General features: G+C 39.7%; 1 protein-coding gene across 5 annotated transcripts in view; it reads right to left on the minus strand.

The window, feature by feature from the left end:
• The window catches only part of phactr2 (phosphatase and actin regulator 2), a 50,418-nt gene extending 29,884 nt beyond the window's left edge, over window positions 1–20,534 (minus strand). The window contains exon 1 of one of the 5 annotated variants that reach the window (XM_016663725.1): window positions 20,268–20,534. In XM_016663725.1, the coding sequence (XP_016519211.1) occupies window positions 20,268–20,406 (139 nt within the window). In that variant the 5' untranslated portion in view covers window positions 20,407–20,534. Of the gene's footprint in view, window positions 1–2,808; window positions 3,499–12,470; window positions 12,593–20,267 lie in introns of those variants that run through there. The other 4 variants (XM_016663724.1, XM_007577396.2, XM_016663727.1 and 1 more) reach the window with 4 other exon arrangements.
• Between the last annotated feature and the right edge of the window lie 3,101 nt (window positions 20,535–23,635).

Here is a 23,635-nt window from a genome sequence, read left to right on the forward strand (position 1 = left end):
TATATATATATAGATATATATAAAAAGTTCACTTAACGGAACGTGTGTCCATGTACGTACGATATGTGCACTCAGTAGGTTGTGGCTCCTTTTGCATAAATTGCTGCATCGATGCCGAGTGACACTGAGACGACCAGCCTGCGGCTTTGATGAGGCGATAATGAGATTGATTTAATGACAGCCTTTAACTTCTCCACATCGTCAGGTCTTGTTAGACAGGTTATCAAGCTCAGTGGTCCCCTGCTCATTAAACCAGGACTTGGTAACTCTGGGAGTGTCAGCAGGAGTCAAGTCCTGCTGGAAAATGAAATCAACATCTTCATAAAACTTCTCAGCAGATGGAAGAAGGAAGTGCTTTAAAAGGCGCCTTCGCTGACACGGAGAGCACAATGACCCCACGTCACCACTAGGGCTGCAGTGATATTACAAATATATTGTTCTTGCAATGTCAGTATGCGCAATATACATATCGTATAAGACTGCTTGAAGCGAAATAATAGTTGGCTAATATTTTCCAAGTGTTATAAACTTGCATTTTTCATACTAATGAAATATTTAGCCAGGTCAGGTGTAAATACTCCGACACCGGACAGTAATGACGCTGCTAAAAATTGACTGACGGAAGCACAAGAAAGAAGAAGAGAGGCAAATATGCAACTAATATCATCGCAATATTTACTAATATTTAGGCACCGACTGCAGCTTTCTGCCAATCTCCGATCTTTAAAATGTCTGACCTGCCAATTCCAATTCTGCCCGATACTGATTTTGTTTGTTTGGTTTTTTTTTTTGTCTCAATGTTACTAAAAGTAGCAAGAAAGTTGCTGAGTGGGCAGCAGTAGGGTGACTACTGTTAACTGCAAACATGCAGATCTGGTGGGTGGATCTGTCAGGCAGAGCAAAAGAGGACAGTGGCTGATTTTTAGGTCTTTTGCAAGGTGGATAAGATCGGTAGGTAAGATCAGCTTCACATATAACACGTACAGTTTGTAATACAGAGTATTGGTCGATCACCGATCTCCCAAAATTAAAGAAATCGGGGGGCCAATTTATGAGTGCACCCCTCCTAATACCATATGTATCTTAGGTTTGTCTTTTGCTTTGCAGCTCTAATAATAAGAATAACTGTCAGACACCAACAACAACTGCAAATAACATTCACAAAAGAGATGAGATCAGAGCAGATTGTCAACAAGATAGTTGGACTGCAGCACAACCGTTCAAGTCATCTGTTGAAAGTTTTTTTTTTTTTTTGCATACACTGTATAGCAAAGTCAATGTTTCCCCTGTTACATTTCCCAAATGTCAGAAAAATTCAAGAAATTTTAGAAATATTCATGTCTCATTGGTATTTTGCAGAATAGTCTTTCATACTGTATGACTTGGTTAAAACATTTCAAGTGTTCTTTCACAAGTTTCTGATAACTTCCTGGGATTTCGGGTTTCATCTTCCTTCCTAATTTTCTTTGGGACTGAGATCAGACCTTTACGGTCATTCAGTCACTTTCTAACTAATTTAGCAGCATGATTGAGGCCGTGGGGGGGATCCATTTATGCCAAAGCTTTAACTTCCCGGCTAATGTCTTGACATGTTGCTTCAGTATTTCCACATAGTGTTCTTTCTGCATGATGCCATCTAATGTGTGAAGTTCACCAGTCCTCCCTACACATAAACTCCCACGCAACATGACGCTGCCACCTCCGTACTTCTAAACTGGGACATTGATCTCAGGTTTTCAAGGTTTATCACTTTTTCCTCCAAATGCAACAATGATAATTCCGCCCAATACTGTCTTCCATTATCTGGCATTTACCCAAACAGGTATTTTAATATTCCTAAGTGGTATAAAACAGGACAGGTTTATTCGGATTTAAAGTCAATAATAAAAAAAAATTAATCAATGTAAAAATATGGTATATATGGTCTTAAGTGATTATCACTTGTAATATATACTGAATTCAATTGCATTATTATATGAGAGTTACTGAAAATTGAGGATATTCCAATTTACATCCAGGCACATGTTGAATTTACAGACTGAAAGTTGTGGGAGATATTAGTTTGAAGCATTTATTACGAAAAAAAACACGTAATCAGCTTTTTTCTGTAACCTTTGTTAAACCCACTGATATTTCTATTACATTAGCTTTAGCCCAATCTTGTTAGAATAAAAACCGAGCTGTGAAACTGTCAAATGAAATCTCTGCCAACGTTGTGAAATTTCCTGCCACGCCTTTTCTAAAAGCGCAGTGCCAGAGTAAAAACATATTTTTTTGTAGTATTTTGCCTCCGGTTAACTCTAAAGTACGAGTTCAAATTTAGAATTAACGTCAAAAACCAAAAACAAAGTACAACATTTTCTGGGGGGAAACGAACTAACCTCCTCTTCTTCTGCTCAGACCGAGAACTGGCTGCAAAATTCATCAAGTTTTCATTACTCGGTGGTAACAATGCAGCCGTATAAACAGCCCTCGGGTTATAAAACTCCGCCGCCTGCTTGTTCGCTGGCTGTTCAACTAGTTTTATGACAGCTGGGCAGCACAGCCAGCGATAAATTTAGAAACGCACACCCCGCGTATAAAGATGCACGAATTGATTTAACAGTCCAGTTAGCCAGTTTAGCACAAAGCTTGGTGTTTCGCCCGGAGTGTTTCGAAGTTCTTTATGTCAAAAGGGGTAAGAAAAAAAAAAACTAAAGTTAAACAAAGAGAGCAAGAGACGAGCAGACTTCCTGGATAAAGATAGCGGATTGTGTGTGAGAGAGAGAGAAGCAAGAGGAAGACAACACTGACATCACACACACACACGGCTCGTTGACTGAGACACGGCAGACACAGCGGTCTGACCCATATTCAGCTCCAGCAGCGGGCCGGACCGGGTTCTCCTCCCTCCCCCTCCCTCCACCAGAACCCGCTATCACGGCTTCCTATCCCCGCATAAGCTCCGTCCGCAGCCGCCGAGCGCGTTCATCTCAAGAGAAGAAGTTTCACGCTGACATGGCCGAGGCGCAGGAAACTTGGTTCATGCACTGAGACTGAGTGAGTGAGTGAGTGAGTGGGTCTCTACTACGTAGTGACGTCCCCTCCCACCTCGACGTCCTGTGAGCGGCTGCAAAATGCCTCTTATTCCGCCATGCAGAGAGAAGCTGCTGAGGTCTGACACCTCCAGCCGTGAGCTGGAAACCGAACAAGCCCAGGAATATTGGAAACCAGAACTTTATTTAGAGGGCGGAAAAAGTCAGTGAGTTCCCTGCTGGATTTAAGTACAAATCTTAAAGTCTGCTTCTTCGTTGTTTTTTTTTTAACATTTTAATGCGTAGTTTCTGCATAAGTTTCTGCGACATCTGGCTCCAGCCCCATTCACTCTGACACCCCAAAAATTTAAACTCTATTACCAACTATAGAGTCCACTGCTGTGAAATGTAATCTCAGAATAAATGCAGCTGTTCTGTAAAGGCCTAAAGGGTTTGACAAAACAACATTAGTGACCAAACAGCATCTCCAACAGCAAGGAAGGGAAGACATCTTTAAAGTAGGGTTAGGTTGAAAATGAACAAGTTTCTACCATGACCACCTAAACCAAGGATTTTTCAACCTGCATAAAGATAACCATCTTTTTACAATCTTGGTTAATTTCATCCCTAGAGTGTGATGATTCCAGAGATCTATACTAAGAGTTTCTGAAATACAGCACAAGTTGTTGACTCTTCTTTGCAGCAGACTGAAAAGCTCAGTAATTGCCTACAGTCATCCCTACATCTTATATTGAACTTCTTTGGCCAAGCTGGAACCGAACATCAGCTTCCCCTATCAATTATCTAGTAGTGACTGCAACATACTCGCTGACCTCTGGGAAGACCTGACCCCTGGCCTGGACACTGCCGGATAAAATTAGATGTTACAAAAATAGACCAGTGTTACATTTGCAAACATATTCAGTTGAAACCAGATGGTTATGCATGTAAGCAGGGATACTTTCTCACATTAAATCAGACTACATTTTGCTTGGTATAGGTCAGTGAGGATTGCCAACAAAAAAAAAAAAAGTTATATTTGCTCTATACCAGATTCAGTGAGAGTACAGGATGTCTATAAACTCTGCTCTGGGTCATACAGGGAGGAGACAAATCAGTCGATTTGTCAGCATGAAATGAGGATGCCGTAGTAACATCTGGCTAATAATAGAAATACTATTAGCTTGAATTACACCACCTCTGCCTCTGATTTAAGGCAGGAAACTGTTTGAATGTGTTTGTGTGAGGGGCAGCTTTAGCCATCAGCGTCAACAGAGTGTCAGCTGAAACCTTGCAGAACATCGGCTGACAAGAGCGAGCTATCAGTACACTAACACACACAAATACAGGCACAACAATAATTTGCATGACTTCAAGGAACATCGCATCGACTTCATAAGGACATTTCACTACGTTCTAATTAAACAACTCCTATCCTATACTTGCAAAATTACAAATCTTAGTATCAAATAACTTTAAACTTTTTAAAATATGCAAAGACTCACCCTCTACCTCCCCACCCCCCCAACTCCCAGCACTGAGACTGACTCAAGAGCACAGGGTAAAATTATTTTTAATTTAGTCCAAGACTGCCATCTAGTGTTCATAAGAAGAACATAATTTCAAGTCTATCCATCTGCAAGAGGAGAGCTGGTGTCTGTCTTCAGCAATCACTGTCCAAGAGGCAGAATAAGAGTAAAACGACTAAGAAAAAGGTTATTGGACACAATATTGTTGTGTCCAATCGGTTTTTCACTCTTTTATGTCTTATGAAAGAGTAAAAAACAAGTCTTCGGTTCTATTTCATCACAAAAGGAAGGACATTCTTGCCTCAGCATTTCCACAGAAAGTGCTTTATAGCATGTGAACTCCAAATATTGGCCTATTTTCACAGAATAATGGGCAACCGAAATGAAACAGTTTCACTAGATCTTATTAAAATGTTCGTGCAACCCCGCTTACCAACTTTCATACAACAATCACATGCCATTTCTGCAGTGATTCAGTGATTTATATATATTTTTCTTTTGTTATATGCCCACGCACTAACTCAGGTAGACGCTTGCAGTGACGGTATCGTCAACTGTTAGTTTAATCACCATGTCTGACTGCAGGACTCTGTTAAAAGTTTAATTTGGGAGCAACTGAGACAGCCACAGCTTTATGGGAAGGTCATCAGTGAATGAGATGGAAGTGGATAATTGAAGATGCAGGAAGTCCTGGAGGAGGTGGGAGGATAAAGACAGAACAGGGGGATGGAATTACTTAGAGCGCTTAACAGAGCAAAGAGACTGTGTTAGCATTGACTGTGATGTGATATTATATACTTCTTCTGTTTGACCAAATTTATTGGAGTCTGTGTGTGTGTTAAGGAACAATTATCAGATGAACAGTCCAGACTTGCTAAGGAACACAAGGGAACAAAAAGCATCAATAAAAACAGCAGATAGGTCACAGATAAATTTACGGAGAAGTTTAAAGATGAAATAGGTTACAAAAAAGAAAGAAAAAGGAAAAAGGTCACTGTTGAAAAATGGCTGTAATAAAACACGACTAGCATGAAGAAGAAGGTGCCATGGCCAGACAAAACCACAAATAAACTATGTGTGTTGGAAAACTTGTACTCTCTATGTGACATGTGGTGGCAGCGTCATGCTGTGGGTGTTTTTTTTTTTTTCTTCACCGGGGAAGCTGGGTGAAATAAGAGGGCAATCCAGGAAAAAACAAGGTTATAGGTCGCTAAAGACTTGAGGTACATGTAGAAGTTCAACTTCCTGCAGCAACAACCACATTCAACATTCAGCCAGAGCTGCAATAGATTGGTTTAGCTCAGCAAAAGTCCAGGTTTTAGAAATGTGAAAATTAAAAATCGGTGTTCACAAATTTTCCACATTCCACAAAATTTTACAATCATTTCCTCTTTTAGATGTTCTTTTTTTTTTCATAAAACACCTTATAAACCGTGTATTATTTTTCTTTCTCTTCACAAGACTGTACTACTTCATCTATTTCTGTAACAATAAATTCAGAATAAAAAACACTGAAATCTGTGTTTGGAATGTTGCATAATGTGGAATAGTTAAAGGGTTTTGAATCATTTTTTTTTTTTATCATGCTGTACATATTATGTTTTGTATTCAAATTAGTGTATTCTGGGGTTTCACTTAGTGTAAACACTTTTGCCTGTTTGCTCTGTTTTAAATCAAATCAATTGTAAATCATATTTAATGTGATTCTAGACATGTTTGACTCAGCCTAAAGAAAAAAAATAAAAATAAAAATTGTGACTAAATTCAAAAAAAATTTTGTGGTTAACTTTTTAAAGATTGTTCAGAAGTTTAGTCACACTCTTACTGAACTGGTCCGGTGAAAGAGTTTCATTCTTGACATTCTGACAGGCGTCAAAGTCAAAACAAACAGAGGCACCACGAGGCAGCAAACAGCTTTATGTTTTCCAAAATTAGCTCGATACCTTTAGTGTACAGCTGAATGCCTCTTTTTGAGCATTGATTATTCTGCTTCTAACTATCTTTGTGAAGATCTGATCAGTTGCAGAACAAAGCTCCCTCTGGATTTAACCTGGATCAATATGGTGCTTTTACTTGAAATCTCTGTAAATACACTGCCTTCACAGCTGGAGAAATGGACATGAACCATTTCATAATTTCTCTACCAGGTTATTTATTTTTTTTATTTATTTATTTTTTTTTTTTTTAGGGAAGTTGGTCCTAAGTGTCCCGGTACTAAATAACAGAGATCAACTGACCGTTCAAAGACCACAGCAGCTGAAGGAGTCGAGGCTCCGGAGAAGTGGGGAAAAGGAAGGAAGAGAGTCATCAAATATTAAGTAGTGGCCTCAGCAGAACAAGAGATAATAATTGTTTAAGTGCTATTTTCTTTCCAGAGGCTTTCTCTCCTCTCTGACTTATTTATTAAACCCGATGTCTTCCGTGGTATAGTCCAATCCCCCCCAAGTTGAGCCTCACACGTGTGCACTTTCACAACAAACTCAAGTCGAAGACAGAAAAACATACTCCAAGCACTCCTGTTTTGCAAACTTCCTGCTTGTCCGTAAATGGCTTGAGAATGAGAAGTTTAGAGTGACCTTTAAAGAGTCGATGCTGAGAGATTGCCACGCTGGGATCATGATTCAGACTCCAAACTGTCAAAACAGCAAAGTGTGATTCAGCGAGAACCAGCTACCCAGCTAAGCAAAGGCGAATTAGGGAAGAAGAGTTCCAATGAAATGCTGTTGTATTCCTGCACAGTTTCATTGCATTAAATTATGAGAAATGAGAGAAAAGTATATTGTGTAATTAAACAAGACCGGGAAAAAAAAAACAACAGGAAATTCATGCTGGAGAGCCAACAGGCACTAGAATTAAATTTTCATTTCATCCCTTTAGCATGAGCCCCAGTGGAAAATGGCTCTCTGTGATTCATCGATGAGATCAATAAGTGAGGACTTGCGCAAACAGGAAAAGGCCCTATCATTTTGCTCTTTAAAATTTTGATGAATTCATCTCCCGCTGCATCTTTTGAGAGGTCTAAAAAAAAAAAAAACCCCTTACCGCATTCTCCCGTTACGATTAGTTACTTCTTTCGTCTGACCGTTCAGCCTCAATTACAGGTACGGCTATCCATGACTACCTAATGCAGTGGAGTGGGTTTTAACCAAATGCTAAATTATTAAATATGTTGTCTTGTAAGTGTATTCATGGCCACTCAACTTGAAATACTTTATTAGGATTTCAACCGATATACATTGGGGCAAAATTGAGAAGTGAAAACAAAACTGCATCTTATTTTTTTAACATATTAAAATGCTGTGGCTGGCAGTGGGGACAGTAGACCTGCTCAATGAGATGTTTGTGGGTTTGATTCTAAGCTTCTCCCCGGCCACAAGCTGCTGTGCCCTTGGGCAAAGGACTAAACCCCGAGTTGTCTTCTGATGTTTGAATGGACGTGTGTTTTGAGAAAAGTTGGGCGAATAAGTTTCTAGTGTACAAGAGCTATAGGAAATTCATTTCACGTTAACAAGTTCAGTCCACTTATGTGTGTCTTTTTCTCCGAAGTCCCCAAATAAAAAAAAAATAGTGAAGGTCTGACTGTAGAAACTAGAAAGATCCACATAGACAGGACAACTATTAGCTGTGCACACTGCAAATGTGAGCTTTGTGGAAGACTAGTCAGAGGAAAACATGTGGCAGACACAACAAATGTTGCTACTACTGTTGCAGCAGTAGTAGCAACATGATGTGGAGATCCTGGTCAGAGTTTATTAGAAGAAGATTGGAGATCAATAAAGGAGAAACCTGAAAATATAGGTTGGAAAGGACATAGGTCTGGGCTGCACATACCCAGAGCTATAGCAGGATTTTGTTAACATGGATAAGGGCACATCGCTGAAATGACTCAGAGTCCAGACCTAAACCTAGCATTGATTTTCAGAGACACTCTTCATTCAAACGGACTGAGTTGGAGCTGCTCAGCAAATAAGAATGAGAAAATGTTTTAGTATCCAGATGTGCAAGCAATTTAAAAACTGCAACTCTGCAGTATTCTATGTTGGTCTATCACATAAGAGTCTAATAAAATAAATGTATTAAAACGGATGCACTTCTGCAGCGCGATGAAACATGAATTGAACGGCTGCACGTGATTTTGTTCAGGCAGCCAATTATTCAAATGATCAATCGGTGTTGGGCTTTTGCTACTGCGCGCCCTCCAATCCCCGCACACCGAAAAGGAAAGCGCCTCCCAATTCTGAAAATAAACCTTTATCTCCCCTGCTTACAATATCATGCACCCTCATCCATTTTTAGTCGATCTTATCAGCGCAGTGGTTCTAATGTAAGACCAAAGTAAGCGACGACTTCTGGCTTCTCTTTCTCTTCACATCTTCCAGTCAGCTCGCCTGAAATCCGATCTCCTGTTTGTTGTATTCCGTTCGGCGCAACCCATAAGCTGCCATCACTGCTAAAATGTTGTCTGCATAAATCAATAGTTGACATCCTGCCAGACAGGGCAGCCAGAGCAAAGCAAGCAGGAGAGACACAAAGAAGCGCACGGTGTTGCACTGGCGTGGAAAGAGCTTTGCGCCGTTGCAGCGCGGTTGAGAGTAACCGTAGGACAAAAAGGTCAGGGTCGAAGGAAAATGTGCAAACACGGCACGGATGAAAATCTTATTAGGTTCAAGCCAAACGTGGGGAGTAAACACACGTCTTTTATTTCTTCACCTGCACTTTATACGGTAAAATGTGCACACACTTACCAGATAGCAATTATCAGCTGCAGAAACAGTTGGCTTGAGCCTGTCCGCCATGTTTACTTAGTTGTGTTGTGAGGCTATTAGCTTCCAGTTTCAAGCCTAAACATGGCTTGTTTTAGAGTAGGCTACCAGTGGTTGATAATGGTTGCTTTGGCTACCGTCCAGCTAGCTTTTGCTCACACACTGTGCTCAAGTTTAGCACTGTAAGGCTTCAAAATGTTCCACACAACATTTTTGAAGCTCACATATTAAATCTAAAGTTAGAAATGCAATAAAACTTTCCGTAAAAAATCAGTTAATGTAAACACTTTTAGTTAAACAGTCGATGTAAAAAAGAAAAAAAGAAAAAAAAAAAGAATAAAAAATACAGCATGTGATCCCCAGAGAAACAGAAGGGAAGTTATTCTTTTAAAAAGCAAGTGGGAATTTCTGCCAGAGATCTACCTGTCAAACAAGTGAATCAATCTAAAGTTATGTTGTTTTACTAGAGCAGGACTCACCTCTATAAAATATTAAACCCTGCAGGGAATACAGAGTTATCTCCAAGCCCAAGCAGCATTTGTGACATAACTGAAGCTGAAGGTGTGGCTTTGTTTCTAACTTTAGTGACTCTAAATGCAGAAGTGAAGGTGCTGTCAAATGTGGTCAATAGCCTTTTTGTTCAAAATCGCTCCTGCCAGCACAGAAATATAAACTAATTGCGCTAGTAAATTATTATAATCACACAGGCACATAAAGGCTGGAATTACTCTGTCACACTGACACCAGAAAGCCACATAAAGAACAGGAAGGGAGCATGGGTACTGCTCAGCCCCATGACAGATTTCTTCTGCTTTTTCTTTTTCTTGTCACACTAAAATGTTCCTGATCATCAAACCAAATTTTCAAATTATGACTTAATTTATTTGAGGAAAGACATTTTCTAAAGCAGTCTGGAAATATGGAATAAAGACTTTGCCTCCCTCTAATAACTGGCTGTGTTGTATTCACTGGAAGTTAGTATTTCACATCAACATGGGGGACTTTTTTCACCCTCTACTCTTTGTAGAACTGTCTTAATTCAGCCACATGCCAGTTTTTTTTAATTTTTTTTAGCATGAGCAGACTGGTTAAGGCCGTTCCCCAACAGTTCAGTCTGGACTTTAACTAGGCCACATTGAAACATACTGTATGTTTTAGCCGTTCCGAGGTGGACTTGCTGGTGGATTTCATCCTGTTGCCTAACTCAAGTGCAAATGAGTTCAAGGTCACAAAGGGATGACTGGATGTTCCTGTTCAGGATTTTCTGGGGGCAAAACATTAAGCTTCTCAAGCAGAGCCAGACCACCACACTGCCACCACCAAGTTTGACTGTTGGTATGACCGTCTGTTTCAGAAATGCTCAGTTTGTTTTTGTGCCGGTGCACGTACCTTCCAGAAGGTCGTGCTCTTGTTTCACCAGGCCAACAAACTATTTTCAACAAAGATGTTTACTGACAATGGTGAGATGGGGCCTTTATTTTCTTTTAGATCAGCACTGGTTTTCCATTTATGATTCTCCCATGAATGTCAGCTTTGGTCAAATCATCAACAATGACCTCATCTGGGAGAAAACAAGAACTGCAGTGCTTTAGATGTAGTCCTCGTTTTTTTTTGTGACATCCTAGATGAGTCGTTGATTAACTTTTTGAGCAGTTTTGATAGGCGGTCCATTTCTGAAAAGTTATACCACTGTTCTATGCTTTCTTCTTTTGCATATGATGACTCTCACTGAGTTTTCATGGAGCCTTAAAGCCTTGGTAATGACTTTGCAACCCTTTCCAGATTAAAGATCTTTTAGCCTACCTCATTTTGCCAGACAGGCACTATTTAAGCAACGCTATGAAACAGTTCAGCGTGACACAAAGAGGAGAAATCTGCACCGTGTGTGTTTTCCCATCACTGTGGAGCAAAGAACTGCGACCCACCACCGAGTTCATTGCAAAGTCCGGCACTCCACACGCACATATGCGTGCAGGAACGATCGCAGAAGCTGCTTTGCCTTGCAAAACAGTGATTCACAAATTTGCAGTCATAACAATTTGTTTTGTGGCAAACCCAAGCCTCTGTTACAAAACACACGGCCCTGAACACAGATGGATTCTGGCTAAGCCCGTTCAAGTCCAATAAAGCTTTCCTCTGATTCCAAGATCATTCCTGTTAGACATTTCTATATCTAAGTAGTGTTGCTACGGTGGCTGTGTCTACAATGGATATCTTTTGTTTTTTTTTGTTTCACTGTAGTAAAATAATCACTACACCCTCCCAATATTCAAATCATACACTAAGAAGTGCTGCATAAAAATGAGAGGACACACACCGTGGGGAACTCCAGTGCTGAAAGGTGTGTGTGGATCATTTGCACTTTAAGCACAGCAGCAGAAACGTTTCCTATTAAATACACTGATAATGTTGTGACAACCTCTGTAAACAGTAATTAAGCCGTAGTAGATAACGCAGGAGTTGGTTTATTCTGCAGCTCTACTCCAACCGGTGAACTGACGCACCAAGATTTGGCCAAACAAGCCGTGCACTACTAGGCATCATCAATCATAACAAGTATCCTTCCCTCTGTTGAAATCAGCCGCTATTGTTTCCCCCCCAATTGCTAATAATCTAGAGTGTTTACAGACTTATGAAGCACAGTGATTTGAACCACCATCATTTCCTCACGGTTATTAGGAGTGTCAGCAGCGAATCTGGCCGTCACAACGCAACAGAAGGCTGGTGAGGAGGATTCGAATGTTATCAGGTGATCCAGCTGAAGCGTTAGCGTTTGAGCGTTAATGCCGTTTTGCTGTGCATTTTCCGTGACTGTGTGTTGTTGCTGGAGCGAGGCCACATGCTGTGGAAAAAAAAAAAAAAAAAGGCAGAGCAGTGCAAGAAAAACAAGCTTCAGGCAGATGACAGCCACTCAGTCAAGTGATCTTCACAACAGCTAAACAATCAGAGGCTCTGATCCTGGATCGCGTCAGCTGTTCCCAACAAGACAGATAAGTTATGAATGAAGTTGAGTATGTGAGAGGAAGTAGAAGAGGATGTGCAGGATCAGTGCTCTTTTTATGTGTCCGAGTTTGAAACGCGTCATAAAGTCAGAGGCAAAACAAACACACTCACAGCCAGACAGGGAAGTACGCTGCTTTTTAGAATGCAAGGAGGAAACTCACCGTCATGTTCCATGTTTTGATCCTACGGGGGAATATGGAGAGGAGTGCGAGTTGATCCTTGCCTCTTCCCGACACACACGACCTCTCTGCCACCCTCCCACCCTCCACTGACTTGCTCTCCTCCCTGTTCTGTCTCCTTGCGTCTCCTGTGCTCTCTCCCCTCTCTCTGCCTCTCTCCCTCCCTCTGCCTCTCTCCCCTCCCTCTGACTCTCTCCCCTCCTCCATCACTCTTCCCTCCCTCCCTCCCTCACTGTTTCCAACCACTGTGTGCCTGTGTCTCCTCCTTCAATCCACTTGCTCTGATGAAGAGCATTAAAACTTAATGTTTGTTTCCATCTCAGTTGTTCTCTCCTTCCCACCCTCGCAATCCGCCTCATCCTGCTCGTCTGTCCATCTTCCTGAATGTCAAGGGTTGTCCTGCTTCCTCGTGGCTCCATCTCTGTGCATTTTTGTTCTAGCCGACGCAATCCCAAAAAGGATGCAAAAAGAATGGGGAGAATGAGACGCTCTCAGGGGTGGAGGGGGTGTATCACAACACCCGAGGTGCGCCGCGAGGTTAATGTTACTTTCTTGAAGCAAACAACTTCAGTGTGTATCAAAAAAAACGTGGAGCAAAAGTGGAAGGAAAACAACACCTTGTTTTCAAGCTGGTCAGTTCATATCAAGATGGATGGAGAAAAATGCATCGATCTTTTAAGAAAACCTGTTTGATGCTGCGAAACACCTGAGCCAAAAGCTGAAACTACTCTGAGCTTCGGATGTGCAAAAGTGGTACAGACTTAGGCTAAAAGACGCGCAGCTGTGATCGCAAAAAAAGGCTGATATAAAAATTTGCCCCACACTTTTGAGATTTTATATGTCAAAGTATATTAGCCCCATGTGTAATCTTTCTTCTACACCACAATAATGCACGGCTTAGTCAGTGTCAGCCTATCCAATAAAAAATCCAATAAAATGTTTCAAAATTTTAAGCTTTCAGCTTGAGAAAATGTAAAAGCGTCACTGCCATCTACTATTGTGTTTTTCAAGTGTATCGGCAAACAGCAACGTTTAATTTAACTTGATTATTTCATGTGTTTGATTGATGAAACGAAAAAAATAATATTCTGGCTCGGTTTGTGTGAAAGAATGTTTCAGAACAGGGACTTTTTACATGATAAGATCCTTCTTCTAAAAAGACTACGTTTAAAGGTCTGTGCTTTTCAAATGACATTTTGTTGCAATTAACTCATTAACGGAAACCACAGAAAATCTTAACTCTGCGAACTCTGCATGACAAAGACATCCAAGAACTTTTTAAATGCAAAATGCACCAATCAGGTTCTGACAGTTTTGTCTTTAGACGGTTGCTTTTGAGTTGTTTTCTTATTGTAATTAAATCAGCTGTGACGTCTGAGGTATCTTTTTGAAGCAGATTAGCTGAGAGTTTACTTCGTAAAAACGAAACCTCTTTTGTGTTTTTTTTAGTCTAATTGTTGCCTAGTAACACAATAAGACCATATCTGAGAACTATGGCACCCTCCATGACAAAAATAAACAAAGCACACGCTGAACGCACGTTAGATCAACACAACATCTGCACAAATTGCAACACCAACTAATCAATGTTCAGAGACTCTGGGGGGAGACACGAACCTCAAAGCGACAGAGCAAAGTCAGAGGAGCAGACAGATGGTTGCTTTCAGTTCCTTCTGACACAAACATCTTAAAAACAACACCATCGACCCAGTTCTAGTTTGACTTGACACGACAGGATTGGGTTATGGGTTTGACCTGGCATAGTGGCTTAAGGTTTCAAGCTAAATCAGAACGTTTCTAATACATGTTGGTTAGAAATAATTATTTTTGATTCAATCATGCAATTAGCAAGAAAATAAAGCATTAGCTAATGGTCCGTTTCATGACAAACAGCTGAATTCAAATAACTAAATTCACATTAGACAACACTGTATAGAATATTACAGTACCGTGTTTCATTGTGGATATGCTGCTCTTTTCCCTGAAATGCTGCATTGGTTTTCTGCCAGAGGTAAGACGACACACATCTTCCTAATGGTGTTTTATGGTAAATGTGAGGTGAACCTTTTTTTTTTTTTGTATAGCCTTGTTTTGGCCTTTGAACTTTTCCTCGAATGAAGTTTTTACAGAGTCTCTATTCTTTTGTTGAATCATCTTAACTGAGGCTCGTGAGATCTGCATTAATTTGGTTGTCATTCTGCAAAGCTGGAGTACTTTTGGTATCCAGGTGTGAATTGTGGTTCTTGTTGGCTGGAGACACAAAGAATTAAAACTTGCTTTCGTAATTATTTTCAGATTTATGCCAACAGCATCTTTTTAGATCACAGTTCTGCAACCACGAGCAGACTGTGTATTTTCATATAAAACTCGACCAGCTGAAATCCTGTGTGTTTTGTTCTTTCAGATCGTGCAACCAGGTTTGCAAAATAACGTAGCGAAATTTACAGAATTAATCTGCATAAAACGTGTGGGATTTCTGCTAGGGGAAAACCCCACAGACAACACTGAGCTCTGTTTTGTCTTCCTCTGGCTGGTCTGCAGGCTTTCCTAGTGTTTTAAACACAATCTAAGCTGCTGACCGTACTCAGCAAGTGATTATGTGCATCAGATTTTGCTGACATATTTGTCAGATCAGATGGTACGTTGGAAAATTATACGATCTCTATGTTCTGTGGGCAGCTGTACTTTCTACTGTGTCACATTTGTTCAACAGTTCATAGAGGTTGAGGGTTTATGACTGTCTCCCAAGGTGCATTGGGGGTGAAATATTGATGAAGGAATTTCAAACCCCATTCTATGTTGAGACCTTCTGGCTTATTGTGATCACAAAACCAAAAAGAGGATCTGAAAGTGGGCTAATCGCTTTGTTTCTCGCCTTTTCTTGATTTTGGTTTGATCAGTCAATGATGTGTTTACCTACTGAGATCTTTTAGTTTGGTTCATGCAATCAGAACAGTACTGCTGAAGTCATTTTTTTTTTTTTTCAAATATCTCCTAGCTATCAGGCCAGTGTGAATTTGAACCAAACAAATGCAGTTAATAGTTAAATTGTTATTTTAACACAGAAGCAGGTGGGTTTAAAAGTTGCTTGAATAATCATTTCTAAAATATATTTTAAATTTTCTCAGGTTATCTTTGCATAAAATTTTAATTTGTTTGATCTGATAAAACAAAGTAAAAACCGAAGAAATCTGTAATGTTGCAGAGACTTTTTTTCCCCCCAAAATGCCCACTTTAGATACACACACTGTAATACAGTGATATATTCAAAACCTGACAGGGTCTCATCTCATTACATGGACCAAACTCAATGCAATTAGTGTTAAAGTGAGTTTTGAGGGCTGTGAGTTGTAGTTTTAGTGTTAGACAATTGAAAAACAAAAGCTGTCTTTTCGGTGTGTGTACTGGTGTGTGGGTGATAGAGAGCTGCCGCGAACACTGTTTCGCTGTCTAAAGTAAGACAGACATAATGTCCACACAACCATTAGGTTATTGACTGCATAAGAGCAGCTGCATGCAGTAAAGTTTGGAGCTACTTCCCTTTCATCAGTCAGTGTAATTGCTCTATAAACTGTATATACTTCAAGTTTACCTGCTTCAATAGTTTTTCTATTTGATCTTCTCTCGTCTTACCTCTTCACCGATTTCCTAATATGTAAACAACCCAAAGCTGTTGTTTTTCTCTCATCTTCCGAAGCACCAAAATATCAGATCAACCCACTATGTCAGCATGGCATTTCCATTACGCACAAACGCGCACTTATGTTACGAGCACATCATCACAGAGGGGGGCTGAGTAGAGTTAACATCCTGCTCATTTGCTGCTGAGGCGTTTTTACAAATATTAATAGAGTTAAAGGCTTAGTAAGTAACCACAGAGTTACTGATAGACAGATGGAAGGGGAGACAAACGGCATGAGTGAGACTTTGGCTTTTTAAGAAGTCCGACGAAGCGACACGCGCCGAGCGAGAAGAAACAACAACCGGCTCGTCACCGCCGCCAAAGCCCACCTCCACAGACGAACACAAACCTGTATGACAGAACCACTAGAAAACTCCAGCACTTCACAAGACCAGATGGTAATAAAACGGATAGTTCTTTTCTTTTTCCACGAGTTAATGCAAGAACAGAATGAACACAATCCACTTAAAACAGACCAAGACTGAATAAACATTAGAATAATTACTAAATCTTTTGAACCCACTGCTTAATAGCCTTCTTTGTTGTATATTTCATTACAACAGGACACGGGGAGTTTGAAAACGCAAATACTAGCATGACTTGCTCTTTAGTTAGGGAGACTGGAGCATTTCAGAAATGTTCAAACTTTACTTTATTGGACAATTGTAACAATTGAATGAATGTCCTAATGGCTTAAGGTCATGTCACAGCATCTCACTTACACAATTAAGGTACCAAACAGACACCAGGGCATTCTCAGACAGGAGAATGCCCTGGTAAAGAAATTATGGTTCCAACAATTACATATAGTCCATGTCTTGATAAGGAGCTCCACACAATCACACTATTGCAATTGTGATTGTTAGTGTAATGCTCTTTTCCTGAAATGTTGTGTTGCATGTATTTAAAGCATGATGAGATGCCATTTTTAAACAAATCTCACTGTGACCAGGGGCTGGGTAAGTCACACTGTAATTGTTTTATTAAATTTAAAGAAACTAATTCCCCCAATTTTTCTAAATTGGTAAACAACACAAAAGAGAGTTTCTTAGTAAAAAGAAAACAAAACAAAACAAGAAATTGAAAACCTGAAGACGGTCAAATGGACACTGACAGTGAGTCACAGACGGGTGCATCCGAGGTGCACCAAGGAGCGCTACCATAGATCCTTTCTTCCAGCAGCTGTAAGACTCTATAACAATCACTGCTTCCAACAAACTGTTCAAATAGATATGCACATTTAACACATGTTTAACTTAATCAACTCAGTTGCACAGTCCTTTGGATGGGCAAATACTATTTTTTTTATAGCTACGTGAAATTGCAGGTTTTCAAGATCCCCTTTTTCCTCCATATATACAAAGGTACAATGGCTTTTTCCTCTGAGTGGCATTTCAGCCCATGTTGATACGTTCGTGTTTGACGCTGACATGTCGATGTTGATGTGTTGACATGTTGGTACGTTGAGATTAAAACCAAGGACGTACCAGACTTTTAGAGGTTCAGTTTTGTCACAAAAGGAAGTGTGTTTTTAAAGGCGGTGCCTTAAAATGCATTTGAAAGTGTTCTTCATTTTAAGAGAAGTTTACATCATGTGGGGGTTTCCTAAATTGCTGAACAACATGGCAAACCCGAGAAATCAAAAAATGTGAAAAAATATGTTGCCTCATTATTCATCAAAGCCAACTTATCTAAAACAGGATATGTTGAGTTTGATTGTATCTCAGTGTCAATTAAAATCAGCTTCCAGATGCACATCTGATGTAAATGTTCTCGACGGCCAGTCGTGAAAGATTTCTAGCTGAAACGCGTTTCAAACTTCATGCATTCATAACTGCATTTCTCTGTCAGAGCAGAGTTTTATTTCTGAGTCTTTAACAGAAGCCACAGCGGAGGCTAAGCATAGACCTTGTGTGGGAAGTGAGGGGTAAAGAGCTGCTATCTGTATAACTCAATGTTTTAACAAGTAGTTATTGCCGACTCAAAGGGGCTGTAATCAGCGTTATTTTGGGAAGGAGACCCGAAAGGAAGAGAGCTCCCGGCAAGATGATGCTGCTTTTTTGTCTTTTTGTCCACAGCCCTCTCCTCCTCCTACTTAATCACCACATGCTATTAATTTTTTGCTTCTGCTCTTTGACTTCCATCTATCTCGTTAAGAATCGATGCTTTTTGTTCCTTCTGCTCCTACTTCCCTTGTCTTTTCATGTACATCCATCTGGAGGATAATCTGCCACTAGCGAAGATCGGCTGAAGGCCATCTCTGCCTGATTGATCATCATTACTGAAAAACATGAAAATTAATGCAAGCACAGGTTTTACAATGCACACAGAATATTGCTGCTTTGCTTTATTGTCTTGTGCAGTCGTCAGAGTATGATTAATATTGCTTAGGCTGCATCCTGAGCGGAGCAGTTGCAGTTGCTTTATGAAAATATCCAACGGGCTTTTTGATATAATCCAACGGAAGTTACTAAAGGGATTTGTTGGCCTCAATAAATCACTTTTATGGACAGTTGGTGATATTCACATATTTTTCTTGTACATAAGAGAAGCACTTCATCCGTCCATCTTACAAACTGTTGTGGTAACATTAACATAACATCAGTGAAAGTTGTGGGACTCCAGGTTAAAAAAAAAGAAACTTTTATATTTGCACAAATCAATTGATGTTCTGCTAGTTGTACAACAAATGAAAGGCCAAAAGCATTTTTTTATATATTACATAATAATATTTAATAAAATATTTATTATTTAAATTTATGGCTCACACAACCATGAGGATTTTTTTAGTTTTGTTATTGCTTCACATATATCAATCTGTGACGTGAAACTAATAGACACATTACATTTCACATCTTGAACTGAATTACTGCATTAAATAAATTTTTAGAGGATGGTCAAATTTATTGAGACACACTTGTAAGCTTAAGCAGTTCCAGCAGGATCACTGGGTATAATGGTGAAACGGCTCCCTCTTCTGTTTTCTTTTTGTAACATCGATCATAATTTTGAAAATGATGGTAAAACGCCAGTATTTTAACTTGAGATCGAATTAGATTTTGGTCTCACTCTCAGGAACACATATCATATGTACGTAAAACAGATACTCATATCTTCACATCTATAAAGAACTTCCCGGGACTGCATCTGAAGATACAGAAGAGTTAATAAAAGGCCTTTTGAAACTCTTTAAGCACTCTGGGTTTTTAGAAGATCAAACTATAACCTTGTAGATGTAAGGAGCAGAAATTAGCTTTGGACTTCCAGTTTTCTAACTGCTCCAGCAACCATTTCCTGTAATTACAGCCGAAACATAAACACTCAATACTTCCTGTGCAAGACAGGCAGAAAGCAGTGAAGCCTCCGCATGACAGTGATGCTACCACGGATTAATCAGACCGCAGAACATGGAAGATCTCATCAGAAAAGCAGTGCATTATTATGGTATCAGCCCATCAGTAATGATGGCAAATGTGTGCACTCATACAGAATGAGGCTAAAGCAGTGGAGCTGGCTTATAGGAAGTGGTTTCAACCACTGTCAATACATAAACAGGTATGCGCTCTATGCAGCCATGGGCAGCAGGCTGCAAAAACTGTCACACTGACATTTGAGAAAGATGGGGAGGATAAATATGCGGTTACCACAATGGCTGAGGCGTTATACCGCTAGTGCATTCGTCCTGTCTTTTTGATGCCATTTTGATACTCTGCCACTGGACCCTGAGTGGGTTTTCTTGCTGCAAAGAAGGGCCAAAAAAGCCCATAAGTGGTGTCTCAAAAGTCAGTTTGTTTAAAGTTTCCATTATGTGTGTCACCCTCATTATAATTTAGGAAAACAATAGTAGAGCCCACAAGCTTTAAGTCGGTTGTGTTCAAGTTACTGCAAGTGTGTTGCTTTAGTAGACATTTGGTTTGTCAACTAAAAAGAAAAAAAAAAACAGCTTGGAAAAATAAGTGTAAAATTAGCCACGCAGGGTTGTAAATAAAAAGTGTTACAGTAACGTGCCTGTTCAAATGGATGCACCTGTCCTTTTCAAACACAATGTTGTCTGCCATTGGTATCTGAACCAGGGGTCAGGCAGTGTCGTCTCCTACCTGAGCGGGCTCCCCGGAGCCTGAACAACACTCTGGAGCGAAATCCTGAGGTGTCACTTTGGGAGCGGTATCTGGGGAAGGGCAGCAGCTGAGTAAAGCGCCTCATCTCTGGGTATGTGTCTCCTTCCTCATCCTCCATCGTCGCGTCCTCCGTCAGCCCGCCAGGAGAGGTGCAGCAGAGTGAAACTTCTCTTTATGAACAAGCAGCAGCCTAAGTCGGGGCCCCTCCTTCTCGTCCCCCCGCGAACTTCTTACGTTCCCGTTTTGTCGACGCCTGTGAGAAAAAATAGCTACCGAATAACAGCTTTAACTGGTTTGTCTTGTGTTTTAAGACCGCAGTTTGAGAAGTTACAAGAAAAAAAAAGTGGTGCGAGAAATTTTTCCTTACAGCCTAGTTCCTGATGTATAATATCATAACTTTTAAATTTGTATAGTCAACTACAGTAAGATATGCAACTTTTACTGATTAATCTAAAAATGTCGACTAAGTTATAGAATGTGAAAGCAAAATTACAGAAAAAAAAGACAAGCTAATGTGATTTCAGATTCTAAACACCAAGGGTCGCTAAATTGCCACTCTGCTACGAAGCTTGCCGTCCATATTAACAAAGTCCCTTCATACATTTGCTCGAAAAATAGGTTGAAGATATCTCACTCCAATCCTTTTTTAAGTTCCTTTCTAATATTGCATTTTTAGTTTGTTTTCAATTAGTACCTTAAAATTATACAGTATCTCAACAAATCATAATGAAAAAAAAATAGATAAAAAAAATGCAACATACTACAAAAAAGTTTTGGAGATGGAAAAAAATTAAATATCATACAAAATTCAAATACAGCACAGTTTCACAGTGTCTCAAAACTTGAAAACTGAAAAACATAATATTTTAGCGAGGTCACAGTAAAGCGTTTATAAGTCACTCATATTGTAAAATTTAATTTCATTCACATGCATTCCGGTTAGGTCGCAGCTATAATCCAGTGTGTTCAAACTCAGAGTGAACATCTTCGCAACAGACGATCTGTGTTCATCCTGGAGCAGCAGTATGACTGTTGTCTTCTGGATCTGTTGAGATGGGCTGAGGGCTGCGGCGCAGAGGACAGACTAAACAACCCCAAGACTACGTCCGCTTGGTAGGAAGTTGAACGCTGGGAGGTAAACTATGTTTCTCGTCATATGGAAAGCCACTAACTTAACCGTTCTGAGCTTTTTTTCCCCTGTTGGTTTTCCTCTAATGTTTTACGAAGAGGGCTAACCCCAGTCATCTCTGTTAGCCGTGTTAACGCAAGCTGTAGTTCCCTCAGTAGATTCCCGATAGTTTTAGGTGGGACATTTACACTATTGGACGCATTTTGTGAGTCATTTAGCTTGTTTCTAGAGAGCTAACATAACCTGACCCATTTCTGGTTGTTCATTTTGTTGCTAACACAATTGTTCAATGGGTTATGGTAATCTAAATGGTCAAATGTTAACCAAGACTAGCTCACTCTCATTCTAATGCTATTTCGTGAGTTTGGGTAGTTAAACTCGCGGACAGATAGTCTTTTTGTTGGTTGCAATTCAAAACTAATTTTAACTTTGACATTCTGATTGTCCTTTTCAACTGAAAGGAGCTTTGTGATAGCAATCAAACCTGCTGGCCTTATCTGCTCTGTTAAAAGTAGTTTATGGGCAGAAAGTTGAACTGAACCCACCTCTCCTACTCCTGCACTTTGACCTCCAGGGAGCAAGGCCTTCACAGTAAATTGCCGCTACTACACCCTCATTTGTTCTTTAGTGTTTTCTTTTTTTTTTTTTCTTTTTTTTTAAAGGCGTTCTGATGCCAAATACACATTCACCATAGTCTAATAGTGATAGCAACTTGAAAAGGTAAAAATCAGGTCTTTTTTAAATTCATAATCCACCATGCTAAGTACTAAAATATCAAGTTGACAACAACTCTCTTCAGTGTGGATGCTCCTGTTAAGAGAAAAAGACTCAACACCAGCTACTTTGAGTATCACTGACTTGTTAAAACGTCACGTTGGAGAAGGTACAGATAACAAGAAGACTGGACAAACAGAGCACAAAATGTACACAAGTTAATCAATCAAGTTCACAGACCTTACATTGACTGTAGGAAGCTTTACCAACATAGGATTGGTGGAGATTTAGTTTTTAATCAAATATCTCTTTCAGAAGTGATTATCTGTGGTTGTTTTGGGTTTTTTTGGGAAAGAGAATAAGGGCAAACCGAATGGCCAGATTTTACTGTCAGATCTTCTGTGATCCGTATTAGCCCTCTTGTAATAAAATCACTAAGATCTGATCCCAGTGATGTTTCTGCATTGTCTGCTACTTCCACACAAAGATGACCCCAGGACAGGCCTATAATGAGGGGGGAAAAATCAATCAGTAAGCAGTCAGAGAGAGGACCTGTCTGAATGAGGTAAAGCTGCGAGTTCAGATTGCGTGCCATGCCGCTTTGCTGGTAAATCAGGAACTCTTCTAAGCGATCCGCAGAACATGGTATTTACTCACTTTAAAAGTTACAAATATGTTCAAACAGAAATATAAACAGACTGATACCAACAAAATCTCTGAACATGATAATTGTCAATGTTTGCTTCAGCTGTTAACACCCACTGCAGCAGCAGCAGCAGTAATGGTTTGGGCATTAGAGCCACGTTTTGGATCAAACACATACGGTTGATTCTGAAATGCAACTCGAATGATTTGGAAACGATATATAAATGTGTTGTTCCCCCATAACATTGTGTTCCAGAATCAACTGATTAGCTTGATTCATGTGCTTCTTGTGATGTCGCTAACCCAAAAACACACAAGGAGCAAGATTTTTTATTTTTTTTTTTTTTAGTGCAATTACCAAAACAACAAAACATATTTTGTTGTTGGAGATTTGTTGTGGAGATTGATCATCCATTTCTGATGAAATGGATGATTTCTGAGCTCTATTTTTACTCTCAGTGAACATCTACAACAATATACGCCTGGATAGTCTTTAAAATAGCTAAACATTTCTATGTAATTGTATTGTGATGATTTTAGGAATACCTTTAAACACTGTCGCTAAAGTATCACTAAATAAGCCCTTATTACTAGATTTCTTTTTTTTGTTGTTGTTAACTTGAAAACAATTTTCAGTGTTAAGTTTGCCCATAATGAGAGACTAGAAGTATCTAAAAGTGAAGTGGGTTATGCTTTTTTTTTTTTTCTTTCTTTCTTAACAAAAGACAGGAAAATAAATGTGAATTTCTCCTGGAGTCTGAAATGCGGCTACAGCCAGGCAGGTTGTCAAACATTTTCTTGGCTGGGTTTCTTTAGTAAAGAATTTGTTACATGAAAATTGGGTGGAAACAAGATACTT

Source organism: Poecilia formosa, unplaced genomic scaffold (assembly GCF_000485575.1).
Source record: "Poecilia formosa unplaced genomic scaffold, Poecilia_formosa-5.1.2 Scaffold439, whole genome shotgun sequence".
NCBI classification, from domain to species: domain Eukaryota; kingdom Metazoa; phylum Chordata; class Actinopteri; order Cyprinodontiformes; family Poeciliidae; genus Poecilia; species Poecilia formosa.